The sequence below is a fragment of the Diabrotica virgifera genome, chromosome 8, assembly GCF_917563875.1.
Source record: "Diabrotica virgifera virgifera chromosome 8, PGI_DIABVI_V3a".
NCBI classification, from domain to species: domain Eukaryota; kingdom Metazoa; phylum Arthropoda; class Insecta; order Coleoptera; family Chrysomelidae; genus Diabrotica; species Diabrotica virgifera.
In genome coordinates, this window is record NC_065450.1 from 116,574,020 (window position 1) to 116,597,830 (window position 23,811).

Genomic DNA, 23,811 nt, shown 5'->3' on the forward strand with positions numbered 1-23,811 from the left:
CGACATCGATGATTTCTCATTGGTATTCATAGAGCAAATTGAAGCCACGGAAACACACTGTCCTATTAAAGCTCCTCTACTCAACTTGATAGCAGTTTCCTTTAAATTCATAACTTTTATAGGGACGACATCTCGAACTCTCACCAAAGTTTTTGCCGTTAGGAACTCAACATTGTCCACATCTTCAACGATCCTTAAACTTCCCTCTCGGCAATGTTCATCAAGTCTGGTCATCAGAATTTTCTCACTATTACCGGGTATGGCTACGTCGCATGTAGTTAGTAAGCGGATGACATCTTCTTTGTCGTCGTGAAAGGGCACGTCGTGAAAACTCTTCACCATTGATCCGGAGAACTCCATTTTGAACATCCAATATTGCCCCAACTTTTCTTAGTACGTCAATCCCTAATATAAATTCGTCGGAGATCTCGGCAATTAATACTTCGTGTTTAACTGTGGTCTGGCCAATGGATACTGACATATTAGCCTCGCCATATGTATTAATTAGCTCACCAGTCGCTGTTCTAAGCCTTACTGTTACAGGTGATAATTTAGGATGGCCTCGTACTACTTCTGGACGTACGATCTTCTTACAATTACGACGAATGTGGCCTACGTCGCTGCAATTCCAACATCTAGGCTCGCGTCTCTTTGGCATCTAGTTACGAAATACTCTCCGTATCATTTCCTCCAGACGTTCCTCGTTGTGTTCGTCACTTTCTTCAATGGTTCTTACTCTATGGCTTCGTGAAGTTTGACTAGCCGTTTCGTGTTCCAATGCAATAGCAAGTGCTTCATCTAAAACTTTCGGTCTTGCTAGTCGTAAAGCTTTCTGTAGTTCACTATCTTTCAGCCCATTCACGAAGGTATCTACCGCAATTTCTTCTAAAACGCTGTCTGGCACCTCTGGATAAGCCAACCGTACCACACGAGCCACATCTGCCTCAAATTCTTGCATATTCTCACTTGCTCGTTGACTTCTACTTCGCAGTTGTGCTTTGTATACTTGTTGTAGATGGGCATCTCCATAGCGTTTTTCTAGACGAGTGAACAAGGTCTGGTAACATCTTTCTTGACCCTTAGGAATTGACCTTAATATATCTGCAGCATCACCTCGTAGAGCAGCACTCAAGGAAACAGCCTTTTCTTGTTCGGTCCAATGATGGCGGTCGCAATAGCTTCGAATTGTCTAAGGTATATGGACCAAGAGGACTTTCCATCAAATGGTGGTAATTTGAACCTCAAATTATGCGACGTTTCGTCTCTCGGTGATTCTTCTTTCACTACAGGATCTAACGCTACTGCATTAACTAGTGGTTGCATCTTCGTATTGATTATTATGCTCTCTAATTCTTTGACCTTTTCTTCTAAATTCTCTAATTGTTTGATCTTCTCTTCTAACATTTTTTGTTGTCGTCTACACTTTTCTGTATCTTATCGGTTTTTCTAAAAAGTTCTTCGAATTTCTCGTTGTTCTGTCTACAAACCTCTTTAATTACTTGAGAAGTCTCGTCAAATTTTTTAGCAACGTTCTCGAATTGCTCGTCGCTTTTTTTACTAACTTCTTCAAGTTTCTCGTTGTTCTGTCTACAAACGTCTTTAATTACTTGAGAAACTCTCAAATTTCTCGTCTAATTTCTCATTATTTATCTTAGATGTTTCATCGATCTTTTGAGAAACACTTTCGAATTTCGATAAGATTGCTTGTTCTGCTGACTGGAAGTAGAACGTCTTTTAAAAGTCTTTCCGAATACCGAACAATTAACGCACTCCGATTTTTCCCCGACGAATAAAGTTCAAAAATCTTTTAAAGTCTTTCTCTAATTCACTTATTTATATCGCACTAAGTTTACCGAACACCACTGTAATATTCAAACGAGCATTCGTATTTATATACGACTTTATTAATTTATTTATACAAGTTTTCTTTACAAATCTCTAGCTTAAACTAACTCTATTTACAAAATTTATTCCTATTTATAGCCCAGCCGTTATTCTGGAACAATCCACGCTCATTTTTAGCTATCAGCTCATCACGCCTACTTGAGGTACGTTCTCGAACTCTCTTTACCCCTCCGCCGACGCCTCGAACATTCGATTGCGTCATTCTCGAGTTGTGTACCGTTATATGGGGGTCGGCCAAGAGTTCTCTTTCGTTACAATACAAAATATTTAGAAAAGCAAAACCTACATTTCTTTACTCAGCCTTTAAGATTTTCGGTGTTACTAATAATTTTTAAACAATACCTACATAAACAAAGTAAACCCTGTGAAGCGGTAACTATTAATTATTTCATTTGGAATGCTAATTAGGGGGTGATTTTCACGATATTTTTTCCAAGAAAAAACGGATCTACTTTATTTTGAACGTAACTTGCTTACTTTTAAACTATTGTTAGTTTGTTAGAAAGAAAAAAATAAAGATTTTTAAATACTTTAAAGAAATAATTGTTGCGAGTTTTCCCCGAAAAGTGCTTAATCATTTAATTATTTCTCGTTGAAATATTCGATTTGCAATTTGACAAATACAAATAAGAACCTACTTTTCATTAGCTAGAACTTTGCTTCTATTAGGTATACAGACTTCATACATACACCATTTTCTTTTTTACTGCTTTATAAGCTACATGTTTGATAAAATATTTACTTTTTGAATTATTTGCGAAAAACCGTCTAAAAACGTGTTTTATCTACTCTATCTCATAGTATGCATAAGTTTTTAGTTTGTGAAAACTGTCATTATCGATAGCAATACGTGAAGGGTTTAAAGTGTGCGTGAAGTAACAATGTATTTTAAATGGGATTTATTTTTTCGCACTGTTTTTTGGCACACTTTTTTGACAACAAGAGTTGCAGTTTTTTTATTTGTTTATCGTAGATAAAATATTGTATGAAACTGTGCGTTGAAGTACTTTTTGCGCACTTACGCGATGTATAGCACTAGCGCCGCTCGTGCTGTAAACATCGCGTGCGTGCGCAATAAGAATACTTCACGAACTGTTTCATAAATAACTATTTTTTTGTTGAAAAATGACATAATAATATGTTCATATTATGAATATATCATATTCACTCGCAAATAGCTCAAAAATATTGACTAAGTCTAAAAACTCTATAGAACAAAAGTTGCTTAGTATCTGTCAGTTTATCCACTTCCGGACTTTTTCGAACGTATTTTTTTCAACCCCGAGAAGGTAGTTCACCTCCAGGGCAAATGCACACACACACACACACCGCAGAATATAGCTTTTTTCTTTGACATGTTAGTTACGTGATGTGTATGACAAACTTCATGTCAATCCAAACGGTTCATTAATATTCGGAGCAAAAACCGTGAGTGAATGGACTATAAAGACAATAATTTTGTTCGTTGTCATGCATTGCGGAATCTTTCCGCGTTTCTACATGTCTTAATACTATTGTTTTGTTTTTAGATCATTTGTTTGACCTTGCTGTTTACCTCGTATTTTCTCTGATGGATGTGCGAACTTTCCGTGAAGTTGGATTACACGTGAGTAACTGATTTGCATTTTTATTCAGTTTATATGACTGTTAGGGCTTCCCCTAATTATCAATTTACGTGACACCATTAGGGGTTTTATATTTGAGTTTAGTAGAATATACAATATATTTATGGTATCTATATACATACTACGGATACTCATCAATGATTTCAATTTGTGTTAATCCATTATTAATTTGATTAATTAAATACATACTGATAATTAAATATGTATAGGGTTAATTTTAAGGTTAGCTTTATTTTTTTACTAAGTTATCAATTGTTTTATTTTCAAATCTTTTAAGCACCCCCTCTGTGGCTCAGTGGTAAGAGAGTCTACCTTTGGATTCAGGGGTCGTGAGTTCTAATCTCATCAGGGATAGGAAATTTTTCTGTTCTTGTGGGATTGGTACTCACTGTAGTGACTGCAGACGTTCGGATAAAATTAGCTCCTCTTTGTAAAGAAAATGAAGTCGACTTTTCGTAATCGTAATGTACACTCTTTTGCTTTTGTATTAAACCTGTAACTAGTCTTTGAACTATCTTCATTTTAAGCTATCAATCGTCTAAGCTATCAATCGTTTAAGCTATCGTCTGCCTTCCTCCTTTATTTCTTCACTCAACAAATTGTCGCTTCTTTACGTATCTGCACACCTACTAGGTATACCTATTTTTCTATACTTTTTTGGCATGGTGAAACAATTTTTTCTATTGTACTTTACTTTGTTAAACTTAATCATTGGTTTTGTAAATAACAGTCAACACTATACTACTTCTTTGTTCACTTGACATTTGTATCAGACATCCGACATCTATTTTAGTCATTTAGAATCTGTTTTTCTGTGGCATCTCAGCTTTTTATGAAAAAAAATCATTTTTTTCTCAATATTGGTATACAATTATATTCCTCTGGATACGTCACATCTATTATAGATGCTGTTCTATAAATTATGTATCAAAATATTCTTTTGTGTCGTAATTATGTTGTCAAAACGAGTCAACACTATACTACTTCTTTGTTCACTTGACATTTGTATCAGACATCCGACATCTATTTTAGTCATTTGGAATCTGTTTTTCTGTGGCATCTCAGCATTTTATGAAAAAAATTCATTTTTTTCTCAATATTGGTATACAATTATATTCCTCTGGATACGCCACATCTATTATAGATGCTGTTCTATAAATTATGTATCAAAATATTCTTTTGTGTCGTAATTATGTTGTCAAAACGAGTAAGTATTTTATTTTTAGCCACTTCACTTCTTTCAGTAGGTACACCTTTGCACCTAATCAAATTCTAACACATTACAGAGACGCACTTGTAATCGAATATGATGAATAAATTAATGGTTTTAAAAGATTCTACATTTCATAAATACGTAGAGAAATTGAAGATTTGAAAAACAATGTTTTTCAAAGTTTACAATTTGTTACAAAATTGACTTTTCTATGATCTTTTATTTATGTTTTTAGGCACTAAGTTTAATTTAAATAAAGGAAGACTTACTTAATATTATTTTATTTTACATTACTGATTTAATTTATTTAATACTTATAAATAACTCGAACTAACACATCTAATTTATTTACAATCTCAAATTTATGATTTAACTAACTAAAACATAATAATTCCAATAACTAATACATTTCAAAATACACGGCGAACAACTCAATCCGAAATACAATAATTATTACGCGTCGATAACTGACCGGACTGCTAAAGCTAAATGAATCCCTCGTTCTTATATACTTCGGTATCCCTCGTTCCGAATGCCGTAGAAAGTAATCGTGTTCTCTGGTGACGACGAGAAGGTTCGGAAAGAAATAGGCCAGGTTTTGAGCGGCCTATAAATAGTGTCACAAATTATTAAAATAAAACGGTGAGAACTCTTAATTATACAAACTTACATATATTATGTCTTTAATTTAAAACTCCCTTTATACTTCAACAATAAGTTTCTTTGTAAAGGAATTTTAATATTGTAATTTATCTATTTTTTTATTTCTGTCCAATAATAGATTTCAGATTGTTTATACAGTAACGGACAAAATGATGGAATAAATTAATATTTTCGCGAATGAGCGATTTGGAGAAAAATCCCGAAACTGGTCAATTTTCATTTTTAAACTATGACTTTTTAGCATGTATATCATACCGGTGGCGCCCAAAATCCCGACAGCCAAAATCCCGACGGCCAAAACACCGACACGCTAGAATCCCGACAGGAAAAATCCCGACATGCAACAATCCTCGCATAAGCAAAAATCCCGACCACTACATTTTGAATATTCATTGTTTCCTTTTCAAATGCAATATCCGAGTCATATTATAGAGTATTGAAATTGAAAAATTAATTACATACTTACTAATAAGTACGGGTATTAATTATTATGTATTTTAAAAGAAAAAATCATTAAACACTTCATATTATAATATAAAAGCTATACTTGCTGAACTGGAAGGTTGTAAGTGACAAGATAATATCTACTACATATATGAAAGTAAACTTGAATTCAGGACTTGATTATACATATTATTGGACTATATATTGGCAAAAAAAATAATTTAATTCATATACCCATTAGAGATGTATCAAGTCAAACTAGTTTGATTTTATTCAACAAACTTGACTTGACTTGAAAACCAAACTTTTTTTGTAAAAAAGTTTGACTTGACTTGATTTCGATATCTTTAGGTTTGACTTGAAATCAAACTTCTTCAAACAGTTTGAAGTTTGAATATCATATTGCGCAACGTGTTTATTTCCAATTCTAATTGAGAGCGTACCTACTGACTTTTGTTTTGACTTATTTGGATAGGTCTGAATCTGTACTCTGCTACTCCGCAAATTAGTTTGTAGTTCATATTAAGAAGTATGTGCTAGGCTTGTTTATTACGTTCGTTTTTAAGTGTGTGCTTTGTGAAATAATATCTGAACCTGAATATTTTTCGGCTCAGAACAAGTACCAGATCAAATTGAGTCTGATTTTGAAGGTATCTCTTTTCTTCCACTGCAGAAATTAAGAGAAAAAATCTGTAGTTGAAGTAGAATTAATTAAGAAAAATAAATATACTGATTTATTTGATATTGCGGCAGGTGATTTCAAAACAATGAAAATTGAAAAGTACATACTTGTATTATGTAAAAATAAAGAACAGTGTTATAAAATGACAATTAGTGAACTAATTCTTTAAGACGACATTGCAAAGTCGCAAAAAAATCATTAAACCTAGTCTATCAAAAATATAATATTTTGTTGTTCCTTCATAAATTTCTGTTAAAGGGCCGTTCAAGTATCGTAACACAATTTTACAACCTCTTTATCCCATCTGTACCTTTTCATCTTTTGTTGTGAAGAACGGTCCAGCTATTTATTGCCAACATGTGTTACTGTGCTTGATCTTAATTTTCATTTGAATACTATTGTCCTATTGTAACGTGAGCGGAGCGTAAGGGGGCTATATAATACAATCCAGGGGTTCTATGTAAAATATAAACGAAAGTTGAAAAGTTAGGAGATTGTGATTCCGTAGTTTTTTTTACTAAAGAGCAAACAGTAGCGATCAACAGGTAGCAACAAACGCGATCCAAGATTGCGGCTCTAATTTTGAATATTTTGTCGAGATATTTGGCACACATATTCGTAAAATATTAAAGAATGGCGGTACAGAGACCAATTTCAGAAATATGTTAGTATGTAGAAATAACTCTATACCTAAATAAAATATTTAAAAAAGGAGCCTGTACCGCCATTAAAAAAGACAAAAAAATACACTTTCTTCAAATAAACTTTTTTATCCCGTGCCTAGATTTTGTGTCACATTGGAACTACTAAAAATCGATTATTTTATAACAAGAAATCGAACATCACTGACATGGCAACATTTCGCGCCTATGTATACTTATAAAAATTATTGTTTTTGGTAGTATAAACATCACTGTCAGTGTCGAATTAACGACGCAATGTTGCCTCACTTTTGAAAGTTCGCAGAACTTTCGCAATCTTGGAACGCGTTTGTTGCTACCTGTTGATCGCTACTGTGTGCTCTTAAGTTAAAAAACAATGTTATGTAACGCGCTGTTCGAACCCCCCTCCCCCGTATGACGCGCCGTAACGTTTTACATAACCCCCTCCCCAAACTTCATCATCATCAGTAGCTCGACAACCCTTTTTAGGTCCTGACTTGTTCTAGGATTTTCCGCCATTCTGTTCTGTTCCTTGCTTTGTTCTTCCAATTGGTAATCTCAAGTGTTTTCAGGTTTTGTTCCACTTGTTCCATGTATCTAAGTGTGGGTATTTGGATCTTCCCTTTGACTTTCTCCCTACTGGTGTTTGCCTCATTATATGTTTTGGTGTTTCGGTCTCAAACATCCGTTTAACATGACCCATCCAGCGCAGACGTCCGATCTTTAAGGATGTTATGACGTCGCGGGTTCGTTGTATGTTGCGTATAGTTCAAAATTATATTTTCTGCGCCATACGTCATTTTCTTTCACCCCCTTATAATCGCTTTTCGACAGTGTCCATGTCTCTAATCCATATATAAGGACCGGTTTTATCAGGGTTTTGTATATTTTGCATTTGGTTTTTCTCGTGATGTTGTTAGATCTTAGATGTTTAATTAGTCCATTTACTAACTTGCGTTACCCTCTCCCAACTTGCGTTACGTAATAATTTAAAGATTCCAAAGTAGATTAAATTACACTTGGTATGATAAAAAAACTATCCAACGAATTCTTTGTTTTAATCTAGTGACACTCTAATATAAAAAAAGTTATATCGATAAAACGAAACTTACCAGCAAGCAATTCTAAGCATACAGGAATCATTTTCAAAAAATTTACCCTATTTTGATTATAATCGCTTCCTGTATGCTTCTTTTCATGAGCATTTTTCAGTGCGTCACAAATGATAGAAAAAAAGGTAAGTCCGTGATAATATACATTTTAGTGACATGACATTTTAGTTAAATCTGACAGTTGTCACATTTTATTTGCAATTTGGCATAAAAACAAATCAATTGTGTTTATTGCATTTATAAAATGGTATTTTCTTTGATTTGTATAGTCTTATAAATTGTACAGATTATATTCTTAGATATATTATATAATTCGTAAATAATTTTTTTTTCGATTATAGCCCCATCTATTGACAACTAGAATAAATGTTATAAATGTCACCGACGAAATGTAATCACCGACGTGACTTTTTTTCTGTCACATACAATTTAATGCGTTAGAAAGAAATCGAAAAACTGTGACGCACTGAAAGATTCTCATGAGAAAAAGCATATCAAGATACTTTTATATGGCACTCATTGTATTATTAATTTTCTTATCTTAATTGGCAACTAACATGTCAATCTCGACAAAAAAGTATATCTACTAAATAAATTATTTTTCAAACTCTTTCAAACTAGTTTGACAAACAGTTTGAATTTTCAAACCTGTACGATTGACCAGTTTGACTTGACAATTATTTGTCAGAAGGATTGACTTGAGTTTGACTTGAAATTAAGTCAAACTCAAGTCAAGTTCAAACATTCAAGTCAAACTTGTGCAACTCTAATACCCATGTTAGAAATTTTATTTAGAAAATTAGTTCATATTAAATGGTAAATACTTATGGCCATAAACAACACACCAGAAATAAATGTAATTATATGTTAAAAAGGAACTTATCAAACCTTTCGGGATTCTGGCGTGTCGGTATTTTTGTCCTCGGATTTTGGCTGTCGGGATTTTGGGGTAGACCCATATCATACTATTATAGTGAGGTTATTGTCTGGGAGTTATGACGTAATCGATATTTTAGCTCATTTATAAGGTTACTCAATTTTCTATTGAGTAATATTTATAAACATAATTATTTGAACATAGTGATGAATCTAATTCTTTTTTTTTATAGATACTTGTTCATGTCTGTTTTTTTTTAATTTCTAGGCACAGTAAATTCGGTGACAAACATTCGTATTCAACTTCTAGAGGAAAATTTAGGTACCTATATACAAATATACATATCACTAAAACATTTATATTTATTTATCACTATCAACAATTTCATTATCTATCTTTTTTGAAACACATCCGTTTTCGACATAAAAATTACGTAACTTTTTGTTACAACTATATCTACTTTAAAATAAAAAAATCATCCGTAAAATAATATTTAATTTTTAAACACTAGGGTTTATTATTATTGTCACCTCTTTAATACCACATTAACATAAATAATATTGTTTTTAAACTTTTTCGTTGTGGCATCAGTTAACTCTATTCCTTTACATTATTATAGCGATTTACGTTTAAATAAAACTCACGATTCGATTTATACACCATTTATTTACAACTTTTGAGTTTGAATTTATCTTATGCACTAAACTAAAATAATTTAATGGTTCCTTATATACTAAAACACAAAAATACTAGAAGGTTCGAGGAAAACGGATCCGCCCATCTCTATTTCATCAATATTCTAATCGACATTCGAAAATTCTGGAAAACCTATAACGCCGCGGTGATTTCGAGAGCATCTTTTAAGGTGGAACGGTCATACGAGAGGTCCGAATATAGAGGTCCTTATTCGTTACAATGTTATATCCGAGCTTATGATCGGAACACCGCTGCTTAGCTGTTTAAGTCATCCAACAATACTGCAGGCGGACAGTAAAGCCAAAATAAACAGGACATGTATCCAACACATAAGGCATAGAAACGAGAGATACACCAATAATACCATAAATACACTATTTATACAGTATGGTTCAAATATATGGAATACATTCGTTACTTCGTAAGCCGGCGACTTCGGGAAAAATCCCGAAACAGGTCAGTTTTTATTTTTAAATTATGAGTTTTTGGCATATACATATATCATACTGGTGACGTCATCCATCTGAGCGTGATGACGTAATTGATGATTTTTTTAAATGAGATTACTGGTCATGTTAGCTTATTTGAAAGGTTATTCAATTCTCTATATGGTAATATAAACATTAATATAATTATTTATAGAGGGCATACAAAAAACTTTTTTTTACTTAAATTAATTGACGCAACAAGAAGAATGTTTGTAATTTATTGAATTCAAAATTCATTTTACTGCTGTCCAAACACAAAAAAAAGTGTTTATTTTGACTAATGAACATTATTTTTCGCTTAAATTAAATCTTCACGCTTCTAAGGGGCAAATGAGTGGCAGCTTGACCATTGAAATTAATACACGAGCGGGACACCCCCAAAAAAGTGCTTAGTTTTCGAGATACTGACCACGGAGGGGTGAATGGCTAATTTTATTCATACTTTATATTTTCGAGGGTGCTGAAAACGAAAATGAAGTTTATTTTGAATTTTATGTGGGGGAACATTGTCAAAATCGCAATTTTAACCTAAAAATAAAAAAAAATGAAGTCACGTTTTTTCGTTTACCTCGCTACAACTCTGTTCCATTTTAATATTTTTTTCTGAAATTTTTACAGTATATTAACATTTTTGAAGACAACGGTACCCGTTTCAAGCTTTTATTCTTATCCTGATAAAGGTTATGAATTTTTCAAAGCCAAAGGTGCGGATTTGTGCATTGCAAAGTTTAATCGCAAAAGTTGTGTGAAGAAGTTTAAAATTTAGAATGAATAACCATTTTCAATTTCGTTGCAAAACTAAAATACAGCCGAACCATATTCTAGTTCAATCAGAGAGTGCAGCAAGCACCTCTACCGGTTTCGAAACTTATTAGTCTCTCATCAGGAGGCACATATGCTGCTCTCCCTGATCCAACCAAAACAAACCCCAGCGTGCAGTCCCGGATTGCAACGAACGAAATGGCATAGATGCCCTAGCGGCAACTGCTAGCAAAAAGACTAAGTTTTCACTCTAATGGCATATAAAACAACATAATGCTATTCTACATCCTACCAGAATGAAAACAAAGTCTTTTTGCTAGCAGTTGCCGCTAGGGCATCTATGCCATTTCGTTCGTTGCAATCCGGGACTGCACGCTGGGGTTTGTTTTGGTTGGATCAGGGAGAGCAGCATATGTGCCTCCTGATGAGAGACTAATAAGTTTAGAAACCGCTAGAGGTGCTTGCTGCACTCTCTGATTGAACTAGAATATGGTTCGGCTGTATTTTCGTTTTGCAACGAAATTGAAAATGGTTATTCATTTTGATTTACATTTACTCTGATTGGAGTACGAAGGGAACCATTCTCGTTGGAACTTTACCGCGCTGAGCAGATGGGACGTGAATTGTTAATTGTAGAATTCCCTCAGCTGCCTTAGTCTCAGCATCCGTATGGCTTGCAAATTGTAGAAGCCTCGGAGGTGTAACCAGAGAAGGTTCCCATTGTTTTCATTCTGGTAGGATGTAGAATAGCATTATGTTGTTTTATATGCCATTAGAGTGAAAACTTTTTAAAATTAAGCTTCCTAATCACGTTTATGTTAAAGTAGAGAGTACAAAGAAGTTTTCTGGTAAGTTTTAGATCAAAATGTTTTATAGAAAAAAAAAATAGGGCAACTTTTAATGTCGACATTAGAAATTCCCAATATACCTAACGATTATTTTTCGAGATACTGACCATGGGTGGTGAATGACTAATTTTGGTCTTAGATTATGTTTTTGACCGTGACAAAAACGAAAATGAAATTTATTTTAAATTTTAGGTGAGGGAATATTGTCAAAATTGCAATTGTACCCTAAAAATAAAAAAAAATAAATCACGTTTTTTGCGTTTAGCTCGCTACAACTCTGGTCCGTTTTAAAATTTTTTTCTAAAGTTTGTACACTATATATCGCTCACATTTTTTAAGACGATAGTTTCTGCTTTAAGCTTTTAGTCTTATTCTAGTGAAAGTTATGAATCTTTAAAAGTACAAGGTGCAGATTCGTAAATTGCAAAGTTTAATCGCAAAATTTGACTGAAATATAAATTTTAAAGCAAATTCAAAAATAAAACATGAGTACAAAGAAGTTTTCTGGAAAGTTTTGGAACAAAATGTTTTATAGAAAACAAATGGTGCAACGTTTAACATCTACGTTATAAATCCCCAAAATAACGCTAATTTTTCGAGATACTGATCATTGGTGGTGAATTGCTAATTTTGGTCTTACTTTATGTTTTTGATGGTGCTGAAAACGAAAATTAAGTTTATTTTGAATTTTATGTCTGAGAACATTAAACCACGTTTTTTTTAAAATTAAAAGTTGCACCATATTTTTTCTATAACACATCTAGATCTAAAACTCCCCATAAAACTTCTTTGAACTCTATGGTTTAACCAACATAAATGAAATCAAATAGATAAATTTTAAATTTTGTCACTTAATTTTTGCGATTTAACTCTGCAATTCACGAATCTGCACCTTTTATTTTAAAAAATTCATAACTTTTATTAAGAAAAAGGCTGAAAGACTACAGTTACTTTCATAATCTTCACAAAGGTGAGAAATATATGCTGCAGAAATTTTAGAAAAAAATATTAAAATGGAACAGTGTTGTAGTGAGTTAAACGTAAAAATTCGTGACTTCACTTTTTTTTTCATTTTTAGGTTAAAATTGCGATTTTGACAATGTTCCCTAACATAAAATTCAAAATAAACCACTTTTTCATTGTCAGCATCATCGGAAACATAAAACAAGACCAAAATTAGCCATTCACCTCCCATGGTCAGTATCTCGAAAAATAAGTGTTATTTTGGGGATGTATAACGTCTATATTAAAAGTTGCGCCATTTTTTTTCTATTAAACATTTGTAATTAAAACTTTCCAGAAAACTTCTTTGTACTCTATGTTTTAACATAAACGTGATTAATAAGATAAATTTTAAATTTCGCCTCTCAACTTTTGCGATTAAACTTTGCAATTCACGAATCTGCACCTAGTACTTAAAAAATTCATAACTTTTACTAGAATAAGACTAAAATCTTAAAAGAGATACCGTTGTCTTCAAAAAAATGAGCAACGTATAGTGTAAAACCTTGGAAAAAAATATTGGAATCGACCAGAGTTGTAGCGAGTTAAACGCAAAAAAACGTGATTTCACTTTTTTATTTTTATGGTAAAATTGCGATTTTGACAATATTCCACCAGCTGAAATTTAAAATAAATTTTATTTTCGTTTTCAGCACCGTCAGAAACATAATCTAAGACCAAAATTAGCCATTCACCACCCATGGTCAGTATCTCGAAAAATAACCGTTATATTGGGGATTTCTAATGCCGATAATAAAAGTTGCACTATTTTTTTTTTTTCTATAAAACTTCTTTGTACTCTATACTTTAACATACACGTGATTAAAAAGCTAAATTTTAAACTTCGTCGCTCATCTTTTGCGATTGAACTTTTTAATTCAGAAATCTGTACCTTTCACTTTAAAAAATTCATAACTTTTATTAGAATAAGACTGAAAGCTTGAAGTAAGTACCGTTCTCTTAAGAAAGGTGAGAAATATATACTGTAAAAATTTCAGAAAAAAAAACGTTAAAAGGGAACAGAGTTGTAGCGAGGTAAACGCAAAAAAACGTGATTTCTTTTTTTTTATTTTTAGGTTAAAATTGCGATTTTGACAGTGTTCCCCCTCATAAAATTCAAAATAAACCTCATTTTCGTTTTCAGCACCTTCAAAAATATAAAGTATAAATAAAATTAGCCATTCACCTCTCCGTGGTCAGTACCTGGTCATTTTAGGGGTACCTCCCGCTCGCCTATAAGCAAAAAGCAATGTTTATTTCTCAAATAACCATTTTATTCTGTTTCCTGACAGCAGTAAAATGTGTTTTGAATTCAGTAAATCAAAATTTATCAATAAATAAAAATTTTTTTAGACACCCTATATAAACAATTATGTTAATTGTGTCAGATTACGTCATCACGCCCAGATGGATGACATCAGTAGTATGATGTACATTATGTATATTCCAAAAACTCACAATTTAAAAATAAAAACCGACCTGTTTCGGGATTTTTCCTTAAAGTCGCCGGCTTACGAAATAACGAATGTATTCCACACATTTGCTCCGTACTGTATGATTTTAAGTGCATTGGGATCTCCGTCAACACAATTTTTTGTGTCACGAGTGCCGTCACATGTATCCGTTTCTTTTTGTTTTTTTATTATTATTAAAATGTAGTGGTTCCAATAGACTACTTTTTATTATACTACTGCCCCTATAACAGCCTCTTCAAAACCATGAAAGGTTAATTTATCTGCATAATAAAGGCCACACATCTTGAACTGTTCACTTAATATTTGAGTAGATATTACTTTACCCGACGCACTTATGTATACAAATTATAAGCTAACCCGTATATGCGTTGGCTTGTGGTTCTCCTTTAACCCGCATATATCCCACCTTTATCAACATCTTGTCTGATTAGCGATGATATCATGAACGAACTGATTGACCAATATCTATTATTATGATCTTATAACAATAATAATAATTATCACAGAGACTGTCGTCGTTGTTACATTAGACCAGGAGAGTTAAGTTTTTCCCAAGACACTCTGTAATACAGGTTTCTAAAACGTGCGTTTGAAAAATTTGGTGATAACAATATATGTAATAAACAAAATGTACTTACTATTTTTTACTTATAAACAATCCTACAGTATGTTGCAAATAAAAAGAATAAATTCGGTATTTCGTAAATCGGCGACTTTAAGGAAAAGTCCCGAAACAGGTCGATTTTTGTTGTTAATTATGATGTTGTTCTGAAGCTATTTCCTTGTGGCATTTTTATAATTAAGTATTTTCTATGGGAAATAAGCCACAATTTTATTAAAAAATGAATTTATTAACGTTTCGAAGCCCAAATCGGGTTTCGTTGCCAAAATACAAAATACTATTAAAATAAACAAAAATGTTGTTGCTAAGTAAAAAAATTCTTCTAATAATTTATTTAATCTGACTCATTTATATTGGCAGTTCAGACGTATATTATACATTTTAAAGTAGAAGACTTTAAAATGATATCGCCAATATTTATGAGTTGCGTTCCTGGGACGACTTTACTAAAAGATAGTTCATTCGATTACATGAAATCAATCCCAACTCAAGAATATCCGTCGCAAATATTGACACATTGCCTGTGTTCCTATTATTTGCAGCGAGGTTTCGAAGATTGTTGTTTACCTGTTCTCTTGTCCTTTCCAGTATAGTTGCGTCTTTCAGTTGCTTAACGTCTATCTTTTGTTTAGCTGCATTTTTCTGTAGTTTCTTGAATCTTATATTTACTACAGCCACCACCGGATTGTGATCCGATTCTATATCAGTGCCTGGATAGGTTTTTGTAGACGTGATGGAGTTTTTAAACCGGCTTCTGATTAGTATATAATCGATTTGATTCCTGACGATGTTGTCTGCATTATCCCTGGGTGATGTCCACGTGTACAATCTACGGCAGGGGTGGGCAAATACTTTTAAGCGCGGTCCAAAATGAAATTTTCAAAATGTCTCCCGGGCCGGAATAGTATATCACGTACGTAAGCTTGTGCACACGCGAATGTTATTGGTAAAGTTTTTCCCTATCCAAGAAATTATTTTGAGAAAACTACTATAAGTATCATTTTAAAGCATTTGGATAAAGAAATTTTACTGTGAATAATAGATAACAGTAATCATAAACAAGTAATTAGACTTCGTAAGTCCTAATTTTTTACCCAACGTGACCGGAAGTAGAACCAAAAGTCGATATTTGAACTCTTCGTATAATTTTGCGTCGATTGATAAACGATTTCACTAATTTCTAGTAATTTTTGACAAACTTTCGGTCATAACTTATCGGAGCTTAGCGTAAATGACGTCAAAACCGGAACTAAAGATTCAAGCTCGACTTTTCTAGACTTTTACGGGTCTAGTGGTCGACTGTTGATGTATCACATGTACTATTTCTGTGACTATAATATGGCACTTCCGGTTAGAACTTTTTAACCGGAAATGATATAAAAACCAAAATTGTACACTTGTTTTCATCTTGCTAAGGCACGTCGAATGATATATCGCTTATACTATTTAGGTGACTTTAAAACCGTACTTCCGGTTGCAACTCTAAAACTGGAAGTCCGAGGTAAAATTTCTCACCTTTAATAGCATCCTTGGGTTAGGAGCTTTCATTCGACACCTCATTTGTCGTTCTATCTGTTCTAATAACGGAATAGTTGTGTTTACAGACAGACAGACGGACGTGGACAATTCAACGTTTTCACATTTTTTCAAAATGGGTGAAAACATTTGTATTACTTGGGTGTACATGCGAACAATTTGTGGCCAGTAAAATATGTCACGTAATTTTTAAAGAAATATGGTCCAGATAAAAAATGAAGATATAAACAAGTGGACAAAATGAAATACTTTACTTAGGGTAGAGGTCTGGATTACGGAAGATCTAAATCCGAAATCGGAAATTGTATCAAGAATAGGACAATCAAGAGCAGCTTTTTTGAAGGTGAGAAAATTTCTGAGTATAACCAAAGACTCAATCTGCAAATCACATATAGGATAGTAAAATGTTATCCTTCTCTGTTATGTTAAATGTTAACTATATATTCTTCTTTATGGTGCCGAAGCGTGGACTCTTAATGTTGACTTAATGTGAAAGCTGGAAGCTTTTGAGAAGTGTTTTTAGGAGAATTTTGAGAATATCATGGACAGATCATATTACGGACGAAATGGTGATGCACAGAATGGGAAGAGACAGATTACTTTTGACCACTATTAAAAAGAAAAAGACAGCATATTTGGGGCACATACTTAAAAATAATAAGTATGAGTTGTTACAGCTGAATGTGAAGTATAAAATCGAAGGAAAAAGTGTTCTTTGGAGACAACAAATATCCTGGCTGAAACCAAAACATCACTGTCTCAAAGAGTGTGAGAACTGCACATTCAATTCTATGTAGTCAGTAGAATCTTGCTTTGTGAAACTATGTTGTATACTTTAAAGTAGGGTTACAGCTCTTCGGAATTATAATATTCTTTATTATTTACATATTTTATTATTTATATGAACAGCACACTATCGCCTGTCGATTTCAACAAAATTGCATTTACGAGTTTAAAAAAAATTGCTTGTGGGATTTTTCAACGGGCCGGATAAAGTAAGCGAAAGGGCCGGATCCGGCCAGCGGGCCGGCTTTTGCCCACCCCTGATCTACGGTTTGGTAATCTGAACATTGTGTTCATTACTACAAATTCTTTTTCTTGGCAAAATTGTACGAGACGTTCACCTCGGTCGTTTCGTTGTCCAAGTCCAAATTCACCAGTGCATCCATCAGTTTTCACCTTACCAACTTTAGCGTTGAAATCGCCCATGATTACGGTGACTTCTTCTTTTTTGGTCGATTCCAGAATGTATTCTAGTTGCTTGTAGAATTCTTCTATTTCCTCATCCTCTTTCTCTGCTGTGGGTGCATAGACTTGAATAATGTTAATTTTTCCTTTGTTAGACTTTAGTTGGATTGCTATAATTCGTTCTGAATATGGGGTAAAACTTAGTACCGATTTGTTGATCTCCCCCCGGAGATCCGATTGGGGAACATTTTACTCCGGAATTTTTCGTTTTGAACATTGCCATTAATGGTTTTTTACAAGGGAATCCATTTGGATATTTAATGCAGTGGTTTCCCGTTGCCTTCTGCATCCTGATGCCGTTGACCACTGTCTTGGTTCCTCCGCCTTCGAGACCGATTTCTCAGTCTCAGGACAACAGAGTGCCCTGCCATTTACCAGCTCATCTTCCCGAAGCCGTTGGCCGGTAGATGGGGGATTACTTATACCGGTAATCGCTCGGTTGGATGTTACAGGAAGTAGCAATAAGGGGTGAAAGGATGAAAATTAGTGCAGCCACTAAATATTTTCACCTCTGATTTCGTTGAACCTCCACCGATTTGCGTGAAAATTGGTAAGTAGTTAGTATACCATACCTCAAGAAACAAAAGTGGCATGGTGCCAACTTACGCTTTTACCCTGGGGGTGGATTCTACCCCTTCTCGGGGGTGAAAATTGTTTTATTAAAAATAACCACACAAATCGATAAAGGGACAAATCTTAACCAAAATTTGTTATATCAAGTTATTAAAATAAATCAATACATACTTGTTGAGAAGAACAAAGCTTTGAATGTTTCGTAAAAAAATGCATGGTGTAAAGCGGTTTTTCATAAATAATTCAAAAACTATCAGTTTTAACAAAATAGTAGTTGTGATTACCAAAATTAAAGATAATATAATATTGAATAGAGTATATTTTTTTCGGCTAGAACTCAAATCTAAGTATTCAAGCTTAAATAACGAGAAAACGATGCATTTTTTAATGGTAGGGGAGCAAAGTATGCTAAATGTGCAGTCATTCCAGCGTTATGGGGACCTATTGGGTTGTGAAGAGTAGGTCCTAAAACCAAAAAAAGTTAAGTAAAGATTTCCATTTTAGAGGGGACTTTCCATTTTAGTGGGGACTTTCCAATTTTTTTAGATTATAGCGCCATCTATCTATAATTCGAAAAAATATCTCTAACAAAGGAGAACCGGCAACGGTGTAGAGCCAAGAGAAGGTTATTGATATACCACCTACTATTTTACCGAATTTTGGATGTAGTAGTGGAAATTAAATAACAGTTTCCAATATAAAGTGTATATAAAAGTGCATACTGACGATATAAGTGAAAAAATAAACAAAAATTACTAATTAAGTGTGAATTTAAGAGTGTATAAACAAACAAACACAAAAAACGAGCATAGGAAGTGAACGAGTTTCAACAACCAGCTGGTAGACGGGTCACGATCCACGTCACGGCGACGTTGCCAGACTGTAGTAAAAGTCACGGAAAAAGGGATACCTATAAAAATTAAAATACTTAGCGAAGAAAAATAAAATACTCTAAGAGGAACCTAGCTTTTGAAAAGTCGATCTGGGCGAAGTTCCTATCGTTGAGATACCAACTAAGATACCGCGAAATAAACAAGAACATGGCGGAAGGCGATAATAAAATAAGACTATATAATAATAATAGTAAAGAACAAAAACTAGATCTATTATTAGAGATGGTGTCGGAGCTCAAAAAGCAGAGTGACAAAACCAGTGAAGATATAAAACTGATAAGAGAAGAAAATAAGATATTGAGACAAGAAAATCAAAAACTAAAAGAAGAAAATAAAGATATAAAAGAGAAGCTAGATGAAACAAATGATAGAATTGAATGGCTAGAGAGAGAGAGAAAAGGAAAAATAATATAGTGAAGTCAGGAATTGAAATTGAGACAGAAAATAAAACAGAACTTAAACAATTCGTGGAGAACATGATAAAAAACACTCTACCGATAAATATTAATGTAAAAACAGCTCATAAAATAGGAAGAAAAGTATGCTTAATTGAAATAAATAATGAAGACGAAAAAGAACAAATCATGAAAACCAAATACAAATTAAAAGAACTGCAGCAGGAAATGGTCTACATAAATCATGACATGACAACAAAGGAGCGTGAAAAGAACAAGCAAATAAGAAAAATGGCAAAAGAAGAAGAATTAAAAGGAAATAAGGTGAAAATTGGGTACAATAAAATAACTATAAATGGCGAGATATGGAAATGGAATAAGACTACGAAAAAACTAGAAGTAATAAATCCAAAACCGAATAGCAGAAATTGAAGGCGGCATGAAAACAAACACAACGAACCTGGCAAATAAAATGGACACGAATAAAAATATATATGAAGCTACAAATATAGTGAGGAACAAAAATGGTGGGATATATAAAAATACGGAACATAAGAAAAATGAAAAGGAAATCATAAAAATGGCTACATGGAACGTGCGAGGTATTAACGGTAACGAAGAGAAAATAATTGAAGAGATGAAACTACAAAATATAGACTACTTGGGAGTAACTGAAATAAAAAAGAAGGGTAGAGGAATAGTAGATCTAAATAAGGATTATCGCTTATATTGGTCAGGAGTGGACTTAAAAGAATGGGGCGCGGGAGGTGTAGGCCTAATAGTAAGAACAGAAAAGACAAATAACATAATAGGTGAAAGATATATAAACGAAAGATTATTGGTAGTGGAAGTAAAACTAGAAAATACAAATATAACCAGCATAATCGTAGCATATGTGCCAAATGATAATGCCAAAAAAGAGGAAAAAGATGAATTCTTTGAAATATTACAAGCAGAGATGGATAACGAAGGAGAAAACGGGTAAGACAGTCTGGATGCTAGCTGAGCCACCAAAGAAATATAGGGCTAATAACCCTTCAAATATAAAATGTATGCTTTACAGATGCATATTTACTTAAAATGCCTTGTGATGGGCAAAAGGCAACAGGAATAATGCCCTAAGGTAAGGTATTTAAATTCCCAACATGTGGGATGCAAAAAAATTGAGTTTACATTTCGATGACTTTATGGCAACTGAGAAGGAGAAGGAGAAAACATTATATTAATGGGAGAGCTAAATGGTAGAGTGGGAAGAGACAATAAAGGGATTGAACGATACCTAGGGCAACATGGAGAAAAAATGAAAAATAATAACGGAAACAGAATCATAGACCTATGTATAGCAAATGATATGGTTATAACGAATTCAAAATTTATGCACAAAGACATACACAAATATACTAGAGAAATCCCATCGAGAAAAGAAAAATCCATAATAGACTATTTCCTAATAAAAAGAAAGACCTAAAGATGATAAAAGACGTAAAGGTAAAAAGAGAGGCTGAAATAAGCAGTAACCATTACTTGTTGCTTATAATGGAACTAAGGGTGCACACACATAACACAACAGAAAAAAGAAAGAAGATAACTAAGGAAAAAATAAAAAGCTACAAATTAAGAGAAATAGATAGTAAAGAGGAATACCAGAAGAAGTTAACCAAACAGTTCGAGACTATAAAGGCAATTGACACAGGAATAGAAAATAAATGGAAGCAATTTAAGGAAATCATATTGAAAACAGCAAAAGAAGTATGCGGAACAACTAAAATCACAAACATATATTCGAAGAAAAGTAAATGGTGGACAGCAGAAATACAACGTAAAGTGAAAGAAAAGAAAAAAGTATGGAAAAAGTATCTAAAAACCAAATCGGAGAACGCTTACGAAAAATACAAAATGGCCAGAAACGACATTAAACAAGAAATTAAAACGGCAAAAAAGAAGTCTTGGGAAGATTTTGGACATAAAATGAATGAAAACTATTTTAATAACCAGAAATTGTTTTATGGTACATTGAAACAGCTAAGACAAAAGAAATCACATAGATTAAGAAATATAAGAGATAAAGAATGAAATATATTAACAACAGAAAGAGAAATAATGCAAAGATGGAAGCAGTATTTTGAAGAACTAACAGAATGGAAACAATATCAACAAGAAAGAGAGGAAGACATGATCGAAAATACAAAGGAAATGCAACAAATAACAAAAGAGGAAATTGCAGAAGCCATTGACAAATTAAAATTGGGAAAATCTCCAGGCCAAAATGAAATCACAGCTGAAATGTTAAAGTACATGAGTGAAAATTCAAAAGAAAAATTCAGAGAACTACTAAATGAAATAATCACAGCAAAGGAAATACCATCTGATTGGAAAACAGATATAATAATACCACTGTTTAAGAAGGGAGACGCAAGAAATTGCGAAAATTATAGGGGTATTACATTGACAAGCGTTCCTGCCAAAATATTCAATAGAATAATTGAAAAAAGGCTAAGGGAAAAACTAGAAATAAAATTAGAAGAATCCCAGCATGGCTTCAGAAAAGGAAGGAGTACCCAAGATCTGATTTTCATATTGAGACAAATAGGAGAAAAACTATTGATGAAAGGCAAAGAGATACATATATGCTTTATTGATCTGAAAAAAGCTTTTGATAGAATAAGAAGGGAAGATATATGGAAATGTTTAAAGAAAAATGGAATAGAAAAGGATATGATAGAAATAATTAAAGCCTTGTATAAAAATAATAAAATAAAAATAAGGACGCACAATCAAGAATCTGACGAATTCCAGGCAAAGATAGGACTAAAACAAGGCTGCGTACTAAGTCCATTACTTTTCTCAATGGTACTAGATGACGCAATAAAGCAATGCAAGGAGAAATCTAAAGACATGATATTGGGAAAATGGAAAATGAACAATGTACAAATACAAGAATTACTATTTGCAGATGATATGGTATTGTTAGCTGACACGGAAGAGAAACTGCAACAAATAATAAACACTTATATAAAAGAACTAAGATAAATGAACATGGAAATAAACACCGATAAAAGTAAAACAATGGTTATGGCAACTACAAAAAAAGTGATAAAAATTAAGGTAGAAGGACAAGTGTTGGAACAAGTAAACAGCTACAACTACTTAGGTACAATTATTGAAGAAGATGGTAAAATAGACAAAGAAATAAACAATAAAATAGGAAAAGCAGGGACAATTTATAATACATTAAGAAATGCGTTCTTTGGAAAGAAAGAGATACCCAAAGAAGTCAAAACACAAGTGTACCAAAAAGTGGTTCGACCATCAATCATCTATGGGAGTGAGTCGTGGACGCTAACAAAGAACAACAAAAGAAAAATCAATGCTACAGAGATGAGATTCTTGAGAAAAATAGAAGGGGTCACACGAAGAGACAAAATAAGGAACGACACAATAACTCAAGCTCTAAAGATAAAACCCATAGAGACAATTATAGGGGAACGACAGTTAGGATGGTTGGGACACATCCATAGACTAAACGACACAAGAATAACGAAAAAAGTATATGAAGTCAGAGTACAAGGGAAAAATAAAGTAGGTCGCCCAAGAATGAGATGGGAAGAACAAGTTAGACAAGAAGCAGAGAAGAGAGGACTGCAATGGAGTATGGCAAAACAATTAGCTCAAAATAGAACAGCATGGAAAAGATGTATCAAGGAAGCACCACAAGATTAAAACATATGGACAGAAAGATGGGTCAAATAAGTAATTTATATTCATTAAAATTATATTGTTAAAATAAGTATTGTATAATTATTAAAATACAGGGTGTAACAAAAATACAGGTCATAAATTAAACCACATATTATAGGACCACTAATAGTTCGAATGAACCTAACTTACCTTAGTACAAATATGCACACAAAAGAAGTTACAGCCCTTTGAAGTTACAAAATAAAAATCGATTTTTTTGAATATATCGAAAACCATTAGAGATTTTTTGTTGAAAATGGACATGTGGCATTCTTATGGAAAGAACATGTTAAAGAACAATCATAGTGAAATTTGTGCACCCCATAAAAATTTTATGGGGGTTTTGTTCCCT

The 23,811-nt window shown here is 33.1% G+C and overlaps 1 protein-coding gene across 3 annotated transcripts in view; it reads left to right on the plus strand.

Annotated features, from left to right (window-relative positions):
- LOC126889709 (protein FAM107B) overlaps positions 1-23,811 on the plus strand; it is a 412,680-nt gene that overhangs the window by 11,819 nt on the left and 377,050 nt on the right. For all 3 annotated transcript variants that reach the window (XM_050658242.1, XM_050658243.1, XM_050658244.1), the window contains exon 2: positions 3,435-3,511. In XM_050658242.1, coding sequence (XP_050514199.1) covers positions 3,476-3,511 — 36 coding nt within the window. In that variant the 5' untranslated portion in view covers positions 3,435-3,475. The remainder of the gene's footprint in view (positions 1-3,434; positions 3,512-23,811) is intronic.